This window comes from Saimiri boliviensis, chromosome 12 (assembly GCF_048565385.1).
Source record: "Saimiri boliviensis isolate mSaiBol1 chromosome 12, mSaiBol1.pri, whole genome shotgun sequence".
NCBI classification, from domain to species: domain Eukaryota; kingdom Metazoa; phylum Chordata; class Mammalia; order Primates; family Cebidae; genus Saimiri; species Saimiri boliviensis.
In genome coordinates, this window is record NC_133460.1 from 28,115,813 (window position 1) to 28,132,206 (window position 16,394).

General features: G+C 41.3%; 1 protein-coding gene across 1 annotated transcript; it reads right to left on the reverse strand.

Annotated features, from left to right (window-relative positions):
* Positions 1 to 15,770: 15,770 nt before the first annotated feature.
* Positions 15,771 to 16,274, reverse strand: LOC120367380 (small ribosomal subunit protein eS24-like). Its single transcript, XM_039478196.2, has one exon. It carries the CDS (start codon positions 16,251 to 16,253, stop codon positions 15,852 to 15,854), a length of 402 nt encoding a protein of 133 aa, XP_039334130.1. The 5' UTR covers positions 16,254 to 16,274; the 3' UTR covers positions 15,771 to 15,851.
* Positions 16,275 to 16,394: the final 120 nt, after the last annotated feature.

Below are 16,394 nucleotides of genomic sequence, written 5' to 3' on the forward strand. Positions count from 1 at the left end.
ATTCACCTGCTGTGAAAAGATGGGTCATTGTTACTTTGCAGGCTTTTAGATGACCCAAACGGAGGAATTATTTCTTCTGATAAACACTTTTCAGATAGGGTGGGGAAGGCCTTGATCTAACCAGCGAAGGTATCCATAAGCATTAGCAAATATTTGACTCTCCTGCAGAAGGGCATCTGAGTAAATTAGGGTTGCCAGTCCTCACCTGGGTAGGTTCCTCAATGTTGGACAGGTTTAACTGCAGGAGGAGAAAATTGCCGGCTGTTTGGGTTATTTCAGGCACAGAGCTCACAGGGCTGAGTCACCTGCTTTAGTGTGTTGAAAAGATGTATCTCCATAAACAAATGAGACATTAACTGAAAGAATCCCTTCTTGGGTGAAAAGAGTCACGAAAGTGCTTATTTTCCTACGATTGGTACTTGACATTAGTAATTTATTACCATCAGTCAGCCGGCCAGAGGGGTCCTGGACTAAACTGCAATCCCTGGCCCATTTCTGTTCTTTTTCACAGGATTCTGGCCCAGCTCTGTGTATGCTGACCAGCATGCCCATAAGCTTTCATTGGCCCTTTCAGTGCAGTGAGCTTGGCTGCCGCATCTGCCTGGGCATTTTCCTTTTACGTGGTCAATCTCTCTTTTGATGTCCTCTGCAATGAATTATGGTCACTTTTGTTTCCTGCCTCAGGTTTATTTGTGCAAATAGCACAGGAGGGCCCCAGCCCCATGCAGATGGCAGCCCAGGGTGGGAGGGGAGCCGCACCAGTCCTTCTGTCCTCACGTTGGCAGACAGAGATATCTACTCTGAAGCCTTTGCAGGGGCCTGGGCACTTTTGGGAGCCTGAGCTGGAGCTGCAGCCTGGACCTTGGTTTGATCCTTGGCCTTGGCCTTTGGCCGGCAGAGCCTGAGCCCCTTGGCAATGCAGGCACGAGCATGCTTCCCAAGCTTGGGGTGGCAGTGTAGGCAAGTCGACTGGGCTTGCAGCTGATGCCCTTTGGGATCTTGGGCGTAACCTCCTTGGACTTTCCGAGGGCCTCGATGGCCTCGGCACGTGCACTCACAGCCTCGGTGCTGCTGGCCTGCATCTTCTTTAGGCCCTTCTTGTTGCGCTTCTTGGCAAAGCACATGTTCCTCAGGAACTTGGGGTCCACCCCCTTAAGAGATTCGTATCTTTGTGATCGATGTTCCTTGATACCATTTCTGTGCCATTTTCTGGACTGGTTGTGTGTGATGTGGTCCTTGGACTTGGCCATGTCTGCACCTAAGCCGCGGTTCCCCTATAGTCACTTTTTTTTTTTGGTAGCAAAGCGGAATTCTAACAAGCTCAAAATCTGAGTGATGTTGTATGGAAAAGCCCTTGGTGGTCAGGAGTCCCTTCCCATTCTAAACTACAGCATAAGCATGAAGCACTCAAAAATCATAGGTAGAATCAGGGTAATGTCAACTTTGAAATTCTTTCCCAACCTGAAGGGCTCTAGTAAGTTCAATTAACTCGGCTTTTTGAGCTGAAGTAGAGGCCAGCAAGGTTTGTGCCTTGATTATCTTGTGCTGACTAATAAGAGCATATCCAGCCCTCCTGTTTTCCTGATGCATGAAATAACTTGTGTCTTCTACCCACTCCTCCTTGGGATGGTCAAGAGACTCATCTCTCTTAAGTCTGGCCTGCTAGAATAAATTTGATTCATAACCTGTGACATGGTGTGGCTGTGTCCCCCGTCAAATCTTACCTTGAATTTTACCTCCCATAATTCCCGTGTGTCATGGGAGGCATCCAGTGGGAGGTATTTGAATGGGGAGGCAGATCATTCCCATACTGTTCTCATGACAATGAATAAGGCTCATGAGATCTAATGGTTTTATTTTTATTTATTTATTTTTTGAGACATAGTCTTACTCTGTTGCCCAGGCTGGAGTGCAGTGGTGCGATCTCGGCTCGCTGCAACCTGTGTCTTCTGGGTTCAAGCGATTCTCCTGTCTCAGCCTGACGAGTAGCTGGGATTACAGGTGCCCACCACCAAATCTGGCTAATTTTTGTATTTTTAGTAGAGAGAGCGTTTCACCATGTTGGCCAGGCTGGTCTCGAACTCCTGACCTCAGGTAATCCACCTGCCTCAGCCTCCCAAAGTGCTGGGATTACAGCTGATGGTTTTATAAAGGGGAGTTTCCCTACGCAACCTCTTTTTCCATCTGCAATGTAAGATACGTGACTTTCCTGTTCATTTGCCTTCTGCCATGATTGTGAGGCTTCTCCAGCCATGTGGAACTGTGAGTCAATTAAACCTCTTCCCTTTATAAATTACCCAGCCTCAGGTGTGTCCTTATTGGCAGCATGAGAACAAACTAATACAACCTGTATGCTGGAACGATTGGGAGGACCTGTGGTCCCTGCCAGATAAGTAGCTGGGTTTATGGTTTGGCAGACTTCAATTATGTCTGGAGTGTCTAGCAACAAGTCCTGGTACTTTAATAAATGTTCTCCTGTTATCCACTGGTGCCCTTTAGATTCTGGGACCACCTTCCCTTGGTGTAGGGTCAAAAACCTTTAGGTGCTGTCCTAATGTTAGTTTATTAACTTGGTTGTAGCAGCAACAGCTCTAAGACATCCAGGCCACCCTGAAGCCACCTGGTCTATCTGCTTAGAAAAGCAAGCTACTGGCCTTGGAATATTCCCTATTTTTGGGACAAGATTACCCGAGGCCTATGCCTTGCTTTTGGCCACATATAGAAAAAATGGTTCATCCAACTTGGGGACTCCCAAGGCGGCAGCAGAGCCCAATTTCTCTTTGAGAGTATTGAAGGTTGGCTTGCAGTTCTAAATACACTCAAGGAGCTCTAAATCTTTCCCTTTTAGTGTATCATATAAAGGCTTGGCTACGTATCCAAATCTGGACACCCGTAAGCTGCAGTATCCAGCCATGCCCTAAAAAGGCCCACAGTCATTTGTTGGACGGGGACTCTTGGATGATGAAAATAGTTGGGTTTTTTTTTTTTTTTTTTTCCTTCTAGGGATGTTTATCAGTTCCAGAGGTTAAGACAAATTCCAAATATTTGAGTCTTTGAGTCAAAATCTGAGCCCTGTATAGTGATACCCTATGTCTGCTAGTTGCCAGGAAATTTATCAGTTTAAAAGTATTATTATCCAAGTCTTCTTTAGTTGGGCTAGCATACAGTGGGGTGCATGGAGACAACAACTGCATAATTTTTTTTTTTTTTTTGAGACGGAGTTTCGCTCTTGTTACCCAGGCTGGAGTGCAATGGCGCGATCTCGGCTCACCGCAACCTCCGCCTCCTGGGTTCAGGCAATTCTCCTGTCTCAGCCTCCTGAGTAGCTGGGATTATAGGCACGCACCACCATGCCCAGCTAATTTTTTGTATTTTTAGTAGAGACGGGGTTTCACCATGTTGACCAGGTTGGTCTCGATCTCTTGACCTTGTGATCTACCCGCCTCGGCCTCCCAAAGTGCTGGGATTACAGACTTGAGCCACCGCGCCCGGCCCATAAATTTTTTTATTATTTTATTTTATTTTTGACATGACGTTTTGCTCTTGTTGCCCAGGCTGGAGTGCAATGTTGTAATCTCAGCTCACCCACAACCTCCGCCTCCCAGGTTCAAGTGACTCTCCTGCCTCAGCCTCCCGAGTAGCTGGGACTACAGGCACGTGCCACCATGCCCAGCTAATTTTTTTGTATTTTTAGTGGAGACTAGTTTTCACGATGTTTGTCAGGATGGTCTCGATCTCCTGACCTTGTGATCCACCCGCCTCGGCCTCCCAAAGTACTGGGATTATAGGCGTGAGCCTCCGCACCCTGCCAAAAACTGCATTTATTAATGCTCTAAGGTTTCTGACAAATCTGTTCTTGCATTAGGCTTTTGATCTGGTAACATGGGAGTATCGTAAGGAGACTCTCATGGCCTTAATAAGTCATATGGCAAGAATTTAGCAATAAGGGATTGAATTTCCCCTCATGCTTCTTGCCTTAAAGTGTATTGTCTCTTCCAAAGGCAAGGAGCACTAGGCTGACGTTGGATTTGAATGGGGGAGGTGTTTAGTGTGTTTCCCAGAGCCTGTGTGGCCCAAACCTCAGGATTTACTTGAGATAACACTTCGGGGGGTAAATGTGACAGCTCATCCTTAACTTCTTCTTTTTTTTTTTTTTCCCTGAAGAGTCAGGAACAAAAATAACACTTTCTCTGCTTTATGATCTGTGGAGGTCACCGTGGCTTGGTCACCTGAGTCAATAAATCTCTCCCCAGTAAGAGGTCAAGCATTCAGACAGTACTAAAAAGGCAGGTAAGAAACCCAGAGGCCCTGGAGATCAACTTAGAAGATAAGAAAAGCGTGTTTAGGGGCTTGTCCATAATGAGAACACAGGAGCCCACTGTACTGAATCAGGACACCGTCTTCTGCTCCCATATCTAATAAGTTAGTACTCCTACCTGCCACTTCAAGAGCAATTTCTCGATGGCTAATAGCCCAATAGGAGCGGAGGCAGGAAGTATCAGGTCCTACCACTTATGGGTCTGCTGGGCTCTGATGACCAGTGGCCCAGAGGCCCAGACTGGGACTTTTACCTTCTCACTTCATCTGTGAGGGCCAGGGACTAAGGAGCTGGCTCTGAAGTGGTGGAGAGCACAAGGCTGTAGCTAAAAGCTGGGCCTTTTGGGAGGTTTGCTTTAGTTTATGTTTTCTCTGCCCTATTCCTGTGATTGAAAACTGCAAAAGCCAAGTCTAAAATCAGAGTCATGGGAGTCTGGAAGCCTAAGGCTACTTTTTATGGCTTCCTGCAGATATCAGAAGCAGACTGGGTTATAAAATAAACTCCTAGCAATGCCTGTCCCTTGTTGGAGTCAGGGGCAGCATTAAGGTATTTCCTGAAAGTCTAAGTTATCCACCCTTGTAATGAGGCTAGGTTTTCATCTTTTCCCTGGGTAAGTTTCCTGATTTCATAAAAATTAAAAAGCTTTGTCACACTTTTTTTTTCTTCTTTCAAGGAGTCAAATGATCATAATCTTTTCTCTATATATCATCCTTTCTTTCTAATTCATCTCTCTTTTCTAGGTCCTAATTCAGTTTTGGGTCCTGGTCAGGCACTGCTGTGCCTCCTACTTGATAGGTGTCATGTCCCTGGTTGCAGGCTGCCACCCTTTTAGCATGTATGTTTAGCCACTCCCCTAATACACTGATTTTCTACCACGCAGCAGGTAGACATAAATATATGCAAATCTTGCCTGGCCAAATCATACATCAAGGTTAGCCTCTTAAGTTTGTCTATGAATTTTCCTGGATCCTCTGAAAACTGTTTTCCTTGCATATGGCTAATTCAGACATTGAAAAGGGTATATATACCTGTATAGTGCTCCCATCATCATCTGCCACTTCCCAGAGAAGGCAAAGATTCAACTTTGCCGGCTGATAAGAGGCCCCACTGCAAGTTGTTCTAGTGAGACTCAGGTCTTTCAAGAGTGGAGTATGTACGTAAGACAGGACTCGAGGGGCAAGGAAAACTAGAAGGAAATGGTAACATGTTGCACACCTCACCAAAACGGGAAGGAGTCTGACTGTGTTCTTACAGGGTGCTTGGATTTGCAGGGGAGAGTTCAGCCCCAGCTAAGAAAAGCTGGATATTAAGAGGCACTTGCATTAAAGGGTAATCAGTTATGTCCAGTCCCTCTTCTGTCTTTTCCTCCATCAAACAAAAAATACAAGCCCATTTTAATTTTTTATCCTGGCGAAGCATTAGCGAAGCTATTTACCGATTTTGACAGTGAAAGAAGCAAGTTTCTTAGAAATGACTCCATTACAGAATTGGGTATCCTCAGAAAACAAGAGCAGGAATCCAGTCTTTTGTTCCTTGAGAAAAGTAAAAGCTAAACAGGTTTGGGGCCTCCTTCCTGTGGCAGCCTCCGGGCTGCTACAAAACAGAGCAGTGAGCAGAAAGGTGACAAGATGCAGAGCGCTCAGGTGAGGCGCAGAGAGCGCAGGTGGATGGTCCAAAAAGAGAAAGTGACGAACATGTTGTTTAGCCAAATCTATTCTTCTCAATATACCCCAGGGCCTCTAACCCTGTGAACTTGGCCTCTAATCTGAGTATGACACCCCCAGGCCTCTAACTTTTTGGGCTGAATCTCTCACTCTAGGGCCTCTCACTTAAGTAATAGTGGATAATCATTCTTACCCATCAGAATGGCTTCACGGCTTTAAAAGACGGCCCACTTTGCCTAGTGGCCGCTGAGAGATTCTGTATGGATTGTTTTCCTCTGAGTGGGAGGCTTGTCTTGGTGCCCGTTCATGGTGATGCTGAAAGATGTTGCTGGAAAAGAGGGTCCCGATACAGACCACAAAGGAGGATTCTTAGATCTTGTGCAGAAAAAAATCTGAGGTGAGTCAGAGAGCACAGTGAAAGAAGCACTTTTCTTAGAAATGACTCCATTACAGAGTTGGGTATCCTCAGGAAACAAGAGCAGGAATCCACTGTCTTTTGTTAGTGTCTCTACTTATAGGTAACTATAAAGAGAAAGAGTTATAATTAAACTTGGAAGGTGCAGATGTACTCACGAAAGGCAGGGGCCATTGGTCTTAACAATGACCCTTAACCCTTTGACCTAAGCTAGCTCATTAATATTATCTTTAAGAAAAAATGCTAGGCCGGGCATGGTGGCTCATGCCTGTAATCCTAGCACTTTGGGAGGCCAAGGTGGGTGGATCACCTGAGGTCAGGAGTTCAAAACCAGCCTGGCCATCATGGTGAAACCCATCTTTAAAAAAAAAAGAAAAAGAAAAAATGCTGCACTCCTAGGACATTTATACATTTTTCAGATTTGGTGGAAGATGTCTTGTATAGACCATAAATATTCTGCAATTGCAATTGGTGGCTAGCTAAAAAAAAAATGGCTATTTTCAGACCATAATTATTAACCTTCCAGATGCCTTGTGAGTGCCTAGCTACTCATATTAAGATAGAGTACTCTAGTCATGTTTATGAAACTAGAGGCTTGGTAATCATGAGTCTACTCCTTAAGGATAAAATTTATTTCTCAGGAATTTTGTGCATTTTTTTGATGGAATTTGGTATGTTTACCAAAATGGCACTAAAGAGGGAAATTAGTTCTCAAAGATTTCTCAGGATTAGATATAAAGTAAACAAAATGATTACAGTTAATATGCAAGTTGATACAATTGATATTCAAAAGGAATTTTGTCTGAAACACAATGAAGTTTTAATTTTTATTTATTATCAATAATAATGATAGTTATTATTATTTTGAGACAGTCTTGCTCTGTTGCCCAGGTTGGAATTCAGTGGCACCATCTTGGCTCACTGCAACCTCCACCTCCCAGATTCAAGCTGGGATTACAGACAGGCATCACCACACCCAGATAATTTTCACATTTCATATCTTGAAATGTGGTGTTCTTCAGTGGAAAAGAAAAATAGTGTTTATCTCCAGAGTAAATAACAGGGTTCCCTGCAGTGATTGATTGAGAGCTATAACTCAGGATTAAAAATCCCTCTTCCACTTGTAAACTAAAACATAAATTTCTAAGCCCCTATTGACTAAATGGACTCCTCTTCTTGGATAAGGACATTCCAAAGTCCATCTGAAAAGCTAGTTGAGGCCATGGGGCACACATGCCTCATTATACTCTCCTCTCTTTGGGTTTCTTTAATTTTAATTTTTAATTTATTTTTGTGGGTACATAGTTGGTATATTTATTTATGGGGGTACACAACATACTTTGATATAGGCATGCAGTAACACATAATAAAAAATGGAGTATCCATCCCCTCAAGCATTTATCACTTGTGTTATAAACAATCCAATTATGCTCTTTTAGTTATTATAAAATGTATAGCTAAATTATTTTTGACTATAATTTGACTATAATCACAATTTGCTGTGGTATCAAACTGTCTTATTCATTCTTTCTAACAATATTTTGTACCCATTTAGCATCCCCACCATCCCCTTGTTCTCCCACTGCCTTTCCCAACCTCTGGTAACCATCCTTATACTCTCTATCTCTATGAGGGCAATTGTTTTGAATTTTAGCATTCACAAATAAACGAGAACATGTGACATTTGTCTTTCTGTACCTGACTTATTTCACTTAACATAAAGACTTTCAGTTCCATTTGTCATTGCAAATGGCAGACATTCAGCTGGGCATTCATGGGAGTGGTGGGCATGGTGGCTCATGTCTATAATCCCAGCACAGGCTCACGTCTGTAAATCAGGCCAAGGCAGGCAGATCACAAGGTCAGGAGATCAAGACCATCCTGGCCAACATGGGTGAAACCCATCTCTACTAAAATACAAAAAATTAGCCAGGTGTGGTGGCGCACACCTGTAGTCCCAGATACTCTGGAGGCTGAGGCAGGGGAATCAACTTGAACTAGGGAAGCAGAGGTTGCAGTGAGCTGAGATCATGCCACTGCACTCCAGCCTAGGCTACAAAGCGAGACTCCACCTCACAAAAAAAAAAAAAAAAAAAAAAAAAAGACAGACTCTCTGTCCTCCTTACAGCTGAATCATATTCCATTGTGTATACGTATCACATTTTCTCTATCCAGTCCTCTGTTGATGGACATTTAAGTTCCTTCCAAATCTTGGCTATCATGAACCGTGCTGTAGCAAACATGGGAGTGCCGACATGTCTTTGATTTACCAATTTTATTTCTTTTAGGTATATATTGAGCAGTGGGATTGCTGGACGATGTAGTAGCTCTATTTTTATTTATATCAGGAACATCCAAACTGTTCTCAATTATGTTCCCAACAACAGTGTACAAGGGTTCTCTTTGCTCCACATCCTCACCAGCATTTGTTTTTGACTGACGTCTGGATTGAAGCCACCTTGACTGGGGTGAAATGATATCTCATTGTGGGTTTGATTTGCATTTCTATGATGATCAGTAATGTGGAGCACCTCTTCATTTGCCTGCTTGCCATTTGTATGTCTTCTTTTCATAAATGTCTAATTGAATTTTTTGCCCACTCTTTAATAGCATTGTTACATTTTTTTCTATAGAATGTTTTGAACTCTTAATATATTGTAGTATATTAGTCTGTTTCTGCACTGCTATAAAAAATACCTGAGACTGGGTAATTTATTTAAAAAAAAAAATAGGTTTAATTGACTCACAGTTCCACATGGCTGGGGAGGCCTCAGGAAACATGGTAGATGGGGAAGCAGGCATCTCTTACATGGCAGCAGGCAAGAGAGCATGTATGTGAAGCAAAGGAGGGAGAGCCCCTTATAAAACCATCAGATCTCGTGGAAACTCACACACTATCATGAGAACAGTATGGGGAAAACCACTCCCATGATCCAATCACTTTCTACCAGGTCTCTCCCCCAACAGCTGAAGATTATAATTCAATATGAGATTTGGGTGGGAACACAAAGCCTAACCATATCATGTAGCTATGAATCCCTTTTCAGATTTATAATTTACAAATATTTTCTCTCATTCTGTGGATTTTCTCTTCACTTTGTTGATTGTTTCCTTCACTGTAAAAAAGCTTTCTGACCTCTTGTAATCCCATTTGTTCATGTTTGCTTTGGTTGTCTGTGCTTATGAGGCATTATTTAAGAAATTTTTGCCCAAATGTCCTAGAGAGTTTCCCCAATGTTTTCTTGAAGAAAAAAAAATGTGATAATTTGAGGTGTTATGTTTAAGTCTTTAATCCATTTTAATTTGTTTTTTGTATGCGGCAAGAAATAGGGTTCTGGTTTCATTTTTCTGCCTATGGCTTGCCAGTTTTCCCAGCCCTGTTTATTGAAGGAACTGTCATATTTTTCATTGCATGTTCTTGGCATTTTTGTTGAAAATAAGTTTACTGTAGGTATATGAGTTTGTTTCTAGGTTCTCTATTCTGTTCCATTTCTTTATGTCTGTTTTTATGCTAGTGCTATGCTATTTTATTTATTATAGCTCAGTAGTATAATTGGAAGCCAGGTAATAGGATTCCTCCAGTTTTGTTTTATATACTCAGCATAGCTTTGACTATGATGGTGTTTCGTGATTCCATATAAATTTCAGAATGCTTTTCTCTATTTCTGTGACTAATGTCATTGTTATTTTGATAGAAATGACATGAAATCTATAGATTGCTTTATATTGTGTGGACATTTTCAAAATATTGATTCTTCCAATCTGTGAATGTGGAAATATCTTTCCATTTTTTGTGTCCTCTTTCATTTTTTTATCAGTGTTTTATTGTTTCAATTGTTGAAAATGTTTCTTTCTTTGGTTAATTCCCACACATTTTGTTTCATTTGTGGCTATTGCAAATAGGAATGCTTTTTTGAATTCTTTTTCAGTTTGTTGACTGTTGGCATGTAGAAATCCTACTGATTTGTATATGTTGATTTTGTATTCTGGAAATTTACTCAATTTATTAGTGCTAATAGTTTTTTGGTGGATACATTAGGCCATTCTCACATTGCTATAAAGAAATAATCTCGGGCTGGTGCGGTGGCTCAAGCCTGTAATCCCAGCACTTTGGGAGGCCAAGGCGGGTGGATCACAAGGTCAAGAGATCGAGACCATCCTGGTCAACATGGTGAAACCCCGTCTCTACTAAAAATACAAAAAAATAGCTGGACATGGTGGCGTGTGCCTGTAATCCCAGCTACTCAGGAGGCTGAGGCAGGAGAATTGCTTGAACCCAGGAGGCGGAGGTTGCAGTGAGCCGAGATCGCGCCATTGCACTCCAGCCTGGGTAACAAGAGCGAAACCCCGTCTCAAAAAAAAAAAAAAAAGAAAAAGAAAAAAGAAATAATCTCAGACTAGGCAATCTCTAAAGAAAAGCGGTTTAATTGGCTCATGGATCTACAGGCTGTACAGAAAGCATAGCACTGGCTTCTGCCTCTGGGGAAGCCTCTGACAGCTGACAATCAAGGTAAAAGATAAATCCGGTGCTTGCACATCACAGGGTAAGTACGAAGGTGTGGGGGAGTGCCACACATTTTTAAACAGCCAGTTGTCATGAAAACACTATTGTCAGGATGGCACCAAAGGAAATGATGCCAAACTGTTCATGGAAATCCTGCCCTCTTGATTCAATCGCCTCCCCACTAGGCCAACTTCCAATATTGAGAATTACATTTCAATATGAGATTTTGGTGTGAACACACACCCAAACTATATCATTTTGTCCCTGGCCATTCCAAATCTCATATCCTTTTTACATTTCAAAATGCAATTATGGCTTCCCAATAATCCCCAAAATCTTAACTCATTTCAGCCTTAAGTCAAAAGTTGAAAGTCTCATCTAAGACAAAGCTAGTTTCTTCCTCCTATAAGTCTGTAAAATAAAAAACAAGTTATGTGCTTCCAAGATATAAAGAGGGCATAGGCATTGGGTAAATACTGCTATTCTAAAAGGAAGAAATCGGCCAAAAGAAAGGGGCCACAGGACCCATGCAAGTCTGAAACCCAGAAGGGCAGTTATTGAATTGTAAGGCTCCAAAATAATTGTTTTTGACTCTTTGTCCCATTTCCAGGGCACAGTAATGCCTCGGGAAGGTCTGACCTTGTGGCTCTGCATGATTCAGCGCCCATAGCTGCTCTCATGGGCTGGTATTGTGCGCCTCTGGCTTTTCTAGGTGCAGGGTGCAAGCTGCAGCTAGATCTATCATTCTGGGATCTGGAGGACAGTGATCCTCTTCTCACAGATCTACTAGGCGTGTCCCAGTGGGGAGCCTGCATGGGGACCGTAACCCCACATTTCCTCTCTGCATTGTTTTAGCAGAGGTTCTCCATGAGGGCTCCACCCCTGCAGCATGCTTTGTGCATGGACACTCAGACTTTTGCATATATCCTCTGAAATAAGAGTGGAGGCTCCCAAGTCTCAACTCTTGCATTTTCTATATCCACAGGCCTAACACCACATGTCAGCTACCAAGGCCTGTGGCTTGCACCCTCTGAAGCAGTGACTAGAGTTGTAACTTTGCCAATTTGCTGTACACCTGGAACTGGAGCAGTGGCCAGGATGCAGGAAGCAATGTCCCAAGGCTACCCAAGGCAGCAGGGTCTTGGACCTGATCCCAGAAACTATTGTCTTCTTTGAGGCCTCAGGGCCTGTGATATGGGGGTTGGGAGGGCTGCCTCTTAGATTTCTAAGATGACTTTAAGTTCTGTTTCCCATTGTCTGGGCTATCAGCACCTGCTTTTTTTTAAGTTACTCAAATATCTCTAAGAAGTGGTTGCTCCACAGCCTGCTTGACTTCCTCTCTTATAAAAGCTTTCTATTTTTTTGCCACACGGCTAGGCTGCAAAGTTTTCATGCTTTTGTGCTATGCTTCCCTTATAAATATAGTTACAACTTAATTTTTTGCTCCAACATGTGAGCATAGGTTGTTAGAAGCAGCTAGGCCACATCTCGAATTATTCGCTGCTTAGACATTTCTTCCAACAGAAACCCTAAATTATCATTCTCAAATTCAAACTTTTATATATCCCTAGGACATGAAAGCAATTCATCCAACCACTTTGCTAAGACATAACATGCATGCCCTTTGCTTCAGTCCCAGTAAGTTTCTTTTTTTGTTTGTTCATTTGTAGAAAGTGATTTATTTAGAGAGAGAGAGAAACAGGAGAAGGAGAGAGAAATAAACAGCTAACTTTCGCAGTGAGTGAGAGAATCCAGAAAGATGGAATCCAGGAAAGGAAAGCAGCTTCCACACTGAGTGGAAGAGAACAGAAAGAGATGGAGTTTAGGAGGGGAAGGCAGGCTTCCATGAAGGGAGTGTTTGTGGAAAGGGACTCCAGAGGGAAAATCCAGGATAGAGAAAAACAGCTTCTGCAAGCACGAGAGTGTTCGTGGAAGGGGATCCAAATATGGGGTCCAAGTTTCTAATTTTCATCCGAGACTTCCTCAGCCCGGCCTTCACTGTCCAGATTACTGTCAGCATTTTGGTCACAGCCATCCAACCAGTCTCTAAGAAAATCTCAACTTTCCCTCATTTTTCTCTCTTCTTCTGAGGCCTACAAACTCTTCCAGCCTCTGCCTGTTTACCCAGTCACAAAGCTGATTTCACATTTTCAGGTATTCTTGTTACAATTTTTCACTCTTTGGTGACAATCTTCTGTATTAAGCCATTTCTGCATCACTATAAATACCTGAGACTCGGTAATTTATTTTTAAAAAGGAGGTTTAATTGGCTCATGAGTCTATAGGCTGTACAGAAGACACGGCACTGCCATATGCTTCTGGGGAGGCCTCTTCAAGTTTACAATCATGGCAGAAGTTGATGCAGAATCTTGTAAATCACAGAGCAAAAAGCAGGAGCAAAAAACAGAGGGGCAAGTTGTTGCACACTTTTTTTTTTTTTTTTTTTTAATAGAGATGGGGTTTCTCCATGTTGGTCAGGCTGGTCTTGAACTCCCGATCTCAGATGATCCACCTGCCTCTGCCTCCCAAAGTGCTGGGATTACAGGTGTGAGCCACCACGCCTGGCCTGTTACACACTTTTAATTGACCAGATCTTATGGGAATTCCCTCACTGAGGATAGTACCAAATGGGATGGTGCTAAGCCATTTATGAGTAATCCACCTTGATGATTAAATCACATTTCACCAGGCCCACTTCCAACACTGAGAATTACATCTCAATATGAGATTTGGGAGGGGACACACATTCAGACCCTATCAGAGGAGTCTTTATGTTTTTCCAAATATAAAATTATATTGCCAGCAAAAAAAGATAATTTGACTTATTTTCCAGTTGGGATGCCCTTTATTGCTTTCCCTTGTCTAATTGCTCCAGCTAGGACTTTCAGAATTATATTGAATAACAGTGGTAAAAGTGGATATTCTTGTCATCTGCCAGATTTTGAGGAAAGACTTAGTTTTTTCCCCACTAGCTGTGGGTCTATTGTATATGACTTTTATTATGTTGAGGTATGTTCATTCCATACCCAGTTTTCAAAGGGTTTTTCTTATAAAATAATATTAAATTTTTACCTATGCAACAGTCTTACATGTTCTTCACATGTACCCCAAAACCTAAATGCAATAAAAAAAGTCCCAAACTTAAAAATATATATATATATATTAAATTTTATCAAATATTTTTAAAGCATACTTAAAATGATCATATAGATTTTATCCTTCATTCTGTTTATATGATATATCACATTGATTGGTTTGCATGTTGAACCATCCTTGCATTGTTGGGATAAACCCCACTTGGTCATTATGAATTACCTATTTAAATATTATTTAACTTAGTTTGCTAGGTTTTTTGCAAATTTTTGCATCAATATTCTCAGATATGGGCTCGTAGTTTGCTTTTATAATATGTCTTTGTCTGGTTTTGTTAACAGGGTACTACTCGCCTCAAATAACAAGTTTGGAAATGTTTCCTACTTCTCTATTTTTCAGTCTAGTTCTAAGGACTTTTTTTTTTTTCTTTTCTTTTTTTTTTTTTTTTTTTGAGACTGAGTGTCTCACTCTTTTGCCCAGACTGGACCACAGTGGCACAATCTTGGCTCATAGCAACCTCCTCCTCCTGGATTCAAACAATTCTCCTGCCTCAGCCTCCTGAGTAGCTGGGATTACAGGTGTGCCCCCCCATGCCCAACTAATTGTTGCATTTTTAGTAGAGATAGGGTTTCACCATGTTGGTCAGGCTGATCTCAAACTCCTGAGCTCATGATTTACCTGCCTCAGCCTCCCTAAGTGCTGGGATTACAGGCATGAGCCACTGCGCCTAGCATAGACTTTTTAATTAAGGCTTTAATTTTGTTACTTGTTATGGTCTGTTCAGAATTTTGATTTTTTTCCTAGTTCAATCTTGGTAAGTTGTGTGTGTCTAAGAATTAATTTCCTCTAAACTTTCTCATTTGTTGGCATACAATTGCTGATAGTCGTCACTAATGATCCTTTGATTTTCTGAAGCATTACTTGTAACGTCTCCTTTTTCACCTCTGATTTTATTGATTTGTATCTTCTCTGTTTTTTAGCCTGTCTAAATATTTTTCAGTTGTTTCGCTTTTCCAAAAAATCAACTTTTTGTTTCATTGATCTTTTGTATCATTTTCTTTATTTCAACCTTATTTCTGCTCTAATCTTTATTATTTCTTTTCTTCTAATTTCGGGTTTGGTTTGGCCTTTTATTCTACTTAATTAAGATGTATTGTTAGGTTATTTATTTGACGTTTTCTTTTTTTTTTTTAATGTAGGCACTTACAGTTATACATTTTCCTTTTATAATAGTACCTCTTTTACCATATTCCCTAGGTTTTGCTATGCTATGTTTCCATTATCATTTGTTTCAAAAAATTTTTCTATTTTCTTCTTAACTTTTTTATTGATCTACTGATCATTCAGGAGCATATTGTTTAATGTCCGTATGTTTGTATAGTTTCTGAAATTCCTTTTTTAAAAATTGATTTCTAGTTTTATTCCATTGTGGACAGAGAAAATGCTTAATATTACTTCAATTTTTTGAATGTTTTTAGACTTATTTTGTTACCTAACACACGGTCTATCCTTGATAATAACCTAGGTGCTGAGGAGAAGAATGTGTATTCTGCAGCTGTTGGATGAAAGTTTCTGTAAATATCTATTAGGTTCATTTGTTCTACAGTGCAGATTAAGTCTGATGTTTCTTTGTTGATTTTCTGTCCGGATGGTTTATCCAATGATTAAAGTGGGGTGTCGAAGTGTCCAGCCATTATTGTATTGAAGTCTCTTTTTGTAGCTTTTATAACATTTGCTTCATTTATCTGGGTGCATACATAATTCCAATTATTTTTTTTTTTTCACACCAAGTTTTTAGTTTATTAAGCTTCTCGTGAAAAATCCACAACGGCCATAGATAACATCATTGCAGCATCTTTACTCCTTCGGCTTTTTGCCAGCACCAACATTGGCCTTTGCAGTCCCCCTGACTTTCTTCATTCTGTTCTTGCATTCCTTTCGTTGCTTTCTTGAGGTCTTTTTCTTCTCATACAGGCCATGTCTTGCAAGTCTATGTTTGGGTTCATTTTTCTTTGCATAATCCAGGGAATCATAAATCATGCCAAAGCCAGTTGTCTTGCCACCACCAAAATGAGTTCTGAATCCAAATACAAAGATGACATCCGGTGTGGTCTTGTACATTTTGGCTAGTTTTTCCCGAATTTCTGTCTTAGGCACTGTTGCCTTCCCGGGGTGAAGGACATCAATGACCATTTGTTTCCTCTGAAGCAGTCGGTTGGTCATGAACTTTCTAGTGCGGATAGTTACTATGTCGTTCATGATGGCGGCCTATCCTTACGAAGCCGGGGAGGGAAACCATAATTCCAATTATTATATTCTCTTGATGAATTCATCTTTTTTTTTTTTTAGAGATGGCATTTCTCCATGTTGGTCAGGTTGATCTCGAACTCCCAACCTCAG

Excerpts from the sequence above, each read along its gene's own strand:
- LOC120367380 (XM_039478196.2), bottom strand. The coding sequence starts at position 16,253 with ATGAACGACATAGTAACTATCCGCACTAGAAAGTTCATGACCAACCGA.